The following is a 4424-nucleotide window of genomic DNA, read 5'->3' as shown; positions in this document are numbered from 1 at the left end:
CTAAGGAGGACACCCAAGTATCGGCACCGTTGACCAGCTGTACCGAAGACAAGTTATTCTGGAGGTTGTTGAGCTCTGAAGTTAGATCTAGTTCGTGAGGACAAGATCACTAATGACCTACAAAAGAACCTTCATAAAATATGCCAGCCATAGTGCATTTTTTCCTAGTATCAAGAGCATAACGAGAGAAGTTTGACGTGATAAACTATGTTCTGCACTTTGATAATTTTGGTACCACTGCAAAAGGATGCAACTTTTCATTTATAACACTTGTACCCAAGGTGAAAGATCCCTCCTCTTTATCTGACTTTCATCCTATCAGCCTCATTGGATGTATGTATAAAATCATCTCGAAAACACTAGCTATACGTCTTAAAATGGTTTTAGGCAAGGTCATTGGTAATGTGCAATATGTGTATGTTGAAGGAAGAAACATCCTCGATGGTTCATTGATAGTCAATGAGTTATACTCGTGGACTAAGAAAGTGAAGAAGAAAATTTTGCTATTCAAGGTGGACTTAGATAAAGCATTTGACTCGATAAAGTTGGGGTATCTTGATTCTATCCTTGTACAGATAGGATTCGATAATAAATCGCGTCTTTGGATTCGCGGATGCTTACAATCGTCTCATGCTTCAGTTATTATCAATGGTTCCCCAACTAATGAGTTTGAGATTTCAAAAGGAGTTTGTCAAGGCGACCCCCTCTCTTCCCGTTTCTCTTCATCATAACAATGGAAGGACTCAATGCTGTTTCGATGGAGGCTAGGGACAAAAGAATCTTTATGGATGTTCATCTACCTAATGGCAGACCCATTTTAACTCATATTTTCTATGCTGATGAAGCACTCTTTGTGGGTGAGTGGTCGAGATCCAATCTTAAAAATTTGATTCGGATCTTGAGGTGCTTTCACGTTGCATCTGGACTAAAGGTAAACTTTCACAAATCAAGAGTATTCGGAATTGGTGCATTAGTAAATGAGACCTCGAATTGGGACAATATCCTCGTTGCAAAGTGGGATCCTTTCCCTTCACATTTCTTGGGGTCCCTGTTGGAGCGAATATGAATCTCATAAAAAATTGGAAACTGATCATTGATAAATTCTCCGCCAAATTGTCCTGTAGGAAGTCTAAAACTTTTTCATTCGGTGGGCAATTGACACTAATCACCTCGGTGTTAGGAAACTTACCCACTTATTTCTTTTGTCTATTCATGGCACCCATGGCAGTCACAGAGACATTGGAACGAATACGTAGAAAATTTATGTGGGGTGGAAGCGATGACAAGAAGAAGATTCACTGGGTATCCTGGGATAAAGTCATTGCTTCAAAATCAGCCGGGGGGTTGGGTGTAGGATCAATCATAACACTAAATATTGTTCTAATTATTAAGTGGTGGTGGTGGTTGAAGACGGACGGTGACTCACTATGCGGCAGAGTCATAAAAAGCATTAATAATCTAAGTGGCAAACCTAATAATTATATGGTTAATAGTAAGATCAACGGGGTATGGAACAACATTGTGGAGGCAAAAAAAAGATCTACACAAACATGGTGTTGAACTCGATGACATATTTAAACTACATGTTAAATCCGATACCAATACTCAATTCGGTTAGATAAATGGATTCGTTCGACAGAACGTAAAAACACAAGATATTAGTTTCTTGTGATTCGGTTAACCAAACATATTTAAAAGCATATTTAAAGAAGATAATTTATTTTCCAGTTCCTCCTGATTCATCCTGAATCTAGTGAACCAAAAGAGGCCTTATTATTTCCTCGGCTGAATGAAATTAATGATATTTTTCGAATAATGATGTATAAACCAAATAATTATTAATCAACATTATTGATTGTAAAAGTACCTCCCTATCCTTTCCCTATCTGGTCAACCTATCTCCTGGGCCATTTCACCAACTTTCTAGAATTTATTTGTTTCACTTTCATCCTCTCTCTCTATATATATTCACGTACTCACAACAATCCAATCTATCCCCACTCTATTGATCTCTATACAATAGTTTACATTCTCTCATAAACACACAATAATAGAAAGATGGCTAGCCACCATGCAAAAGATACATTGCAACCAAAACTTTCCTCACCATCGACAAGCTCTCCTCCTATGTCAGTTGTAGTGACACCTTGTGCGGCTTGTAAGATTTTAAGAAGGAGATGTGCGGAAACATGCGTCCTGGCACCTCACTTTCCTCCGGATGAACCTCTCAAGTTCATTATGGCTCATCGTGTATTTGGTTCAAGCAACATAATCAAGTTTTTACAGGTATGAAAATTGTATAAATAAATTTTCAGTATAGTAATGCTCTGTAAGGATTTTATGGACTCGCTCTTTATGGAATCATCATTTGCGTTAACTTTGTTAAGGGCTGTACTTTGAATGTCATACTGTATGATTAAACATTTTAATAAAATCATCACGTATTTTTAAATATCATATTTAATTTAAAACAAAATAAACGTAATTTTAAGTGGCGTATTGGTAAATCAAAGTTAAGAAAATATTATGCAAATAGTTAAATACAGTATTTTAATACGCAAATGACTTCAATTCGTTAGTGCTACCTAATTTCATTAACATTTGAAATCCATTATAATTTTATTGAGATGCTAAATATACAACTACAAAAGATTAGAAAAGGAGACAAACCTACCACTTAGCTACGCCATGACACTTAGGACCAAAACAAACCATATATAGTTACATATGCCCTAGTAATTCCGTCACAATTTCATGATTCAAAAATAACAAAAATAAATTGATAACCATTACTTCAAATATCGAGTGGATAACACAAATAAATGATATCACATGATCTACTTAATAAATAGAACGAAATAAAAAGAGAAATTAAACATCCTCATATTTTTTTATTTTTATTGATCCTAATGCCCATATAAAATGATGAAATGTTTTATATTTTAATAAAATTAATGAAATTTTAAAACAAACATAAATATTCAAAATTGAAAATGCTAAATTTAGAATAGGAGTTGAGGGTCAACCACCCCGCCAAACCTTATTTATCAAAAATCCTGTCGCGAAAAGACATTTCCACAGTTTGCTAATGAGCTCTCGCATTTCAAATGTCTTTTCATACTTGTTCTCATTGACCAACATGGTTCCAAAAGTTATAAAATCAAGAAAAAACTACAAGTAGTCTGCTTCACTTGTCTTTTCTTTTGTATCTGACCATGTCGATAGTATGTCTTATCGGATGACTTTTCAAAGAAAACACCAAGATATTAATTACTTATACTTCTATAAATAGTTGTTTTATAAACATAATTCTCTACCGAATTCGACAATTCGTAAATAATAATCATATGCATATCATATATTTTAGAAGTCAAATTTATAAAACATTTTGTTAACCATAACTAACATTACAAATATTTTATGATCATTGTTTAAGAACAATTTGAATTTGTAAAAGATAAAATGTTACACATCTAAATTATCAGATTCTTGACATCATTTTAAACTCTTAGGAATTACCAGAATCTCAAAGAGGTGATGCAGTTAGTAGCATGGTGTACGAGGCTAACGCAAGAATTAGAGACCCTGTATATGGAAGTGCCGGTGCCATTTTTCAACTACAGAACCAAGTAAACGAACTGCAAGCGCAACTAGCCAAAGCTCAAGCTGAGGTATTCAATATTCAGTGTCAATATGCAGCTTTGTTTTGCATTGAAACAGGCCAATCTCCACAATCATCATCTCACCAATCTTTTGACGGATTTGTAACTGGTTCTGATGAAAGCTTTCAAAGCAGTAACCCTAGTTTCTATCTTGACCAAGATTCATTATGGGACACTATTTGGGCTTAAACCCTACTAATTTCGGATGAAATCTCCTAACTCCACAGTTTTAACTATTGGGACGGACAAATAAAGAAAGGAGGCTAAGCAGATATGATGTTTGTTTTCTCCCAAGACAGATATTCATTCTCGTAGTTAGTAGTGAACTAAATCTTTTGTCATCGGTATATTGATGCAACTCTGGTGATTGATGGCAATCAAAAGATGCCGGATTTGAACCAATGATCTTTATCTTTTTTTTTTTTTGAACGGCTAATGATCTTTATGTTATTATGTATGATATACTCGTGTATGGTTTCATTTACGCTTTTAGTGATTTTGGTCGATAGAATTCCGTTATTATCTATGTCTTAAAATTGAAAGAACACATTTAAAGCATTTAATATTTATGAACAGTATTTATGATTAAATTTTTTTTATCAAATTGTAAAATAATACAAAGTGGTTATATGTTGGTCTACATCGTAGTTTTTTTTTTTTTTTTTTTTTTTTTGAACGGCGTCTGCATCGTATTGAATTGAATCGAATTGAAGTCAACTTTCTGGCCACCTAATTAAATTTATTGATGAATGTTGATGTTTT

The 4424-nt window shown here is 34.1% G+C and overlaps 1 protein-coding gene across 1 annotated transcript; it reads left to right on the top strand.

Annotated features, from left to right (window-relative positions):
* Nucleotides 1-2010: 2010 nt before the first annotated feature.
* Nucleotides 2011-4161, top strand: LOC145156417 (LOB domain-containing protein 1-like). The gene is made up of 2 exons (XM_079075805.1): nucleotides 2011-2286; nucleotides 3513-4161. Exons 1-2 carry the CDS (start codon nucleotides 2059-2061, stop codon nucleotides 3849-3851), a joined length of 567 nt encoding a protein of 188 aa, XP_078931931.1. The 5' UTR covers nucleotides 2011-2058; the 3' UTR covers nucleotides 3852-4161.
* The last annotated feature ends 263 nt before the right edge of the window (nucleotides 4162-4424 follow it).

The sequence above is a fragment of the Lactuca virosa genome, chromosome 2, assembly GCF_052849685.1.
Source record: "Lactuca virosa cultivar CGN04683 chromosome 2, Lactuca_virosa_CGN04683_v6, whole genome shotgun sequence".
NCBI lineage: Eukaryota > Viridiplantae > Streptophyta > Magnoliopsida > Asterales > Asteraceae > Lactuca > Lactuca virosa.
The sequence above is the reverse complement of the archived record's forward strand: the minus strand, read 5'-3'. Positions and strand labels throughout refer to the sequence as shown.

Bases quoted from the DNA above. Each gene is read 5' to 3' on its own strand.
- LOC145156417 (XM_079075805.1), top strand. From the start codon at position 2,059: ATGGCTAGCCACCATGCAAAAGATACATTGCAACCAAAACTTTCCTCA. The intron at 2,287-3,512 runs GTATGAAAATTG...TTAAACTCTTAG, and splicing joins ACATAATCAAGTTTTTACAG to GAATTACCAGAATCTCAAAG.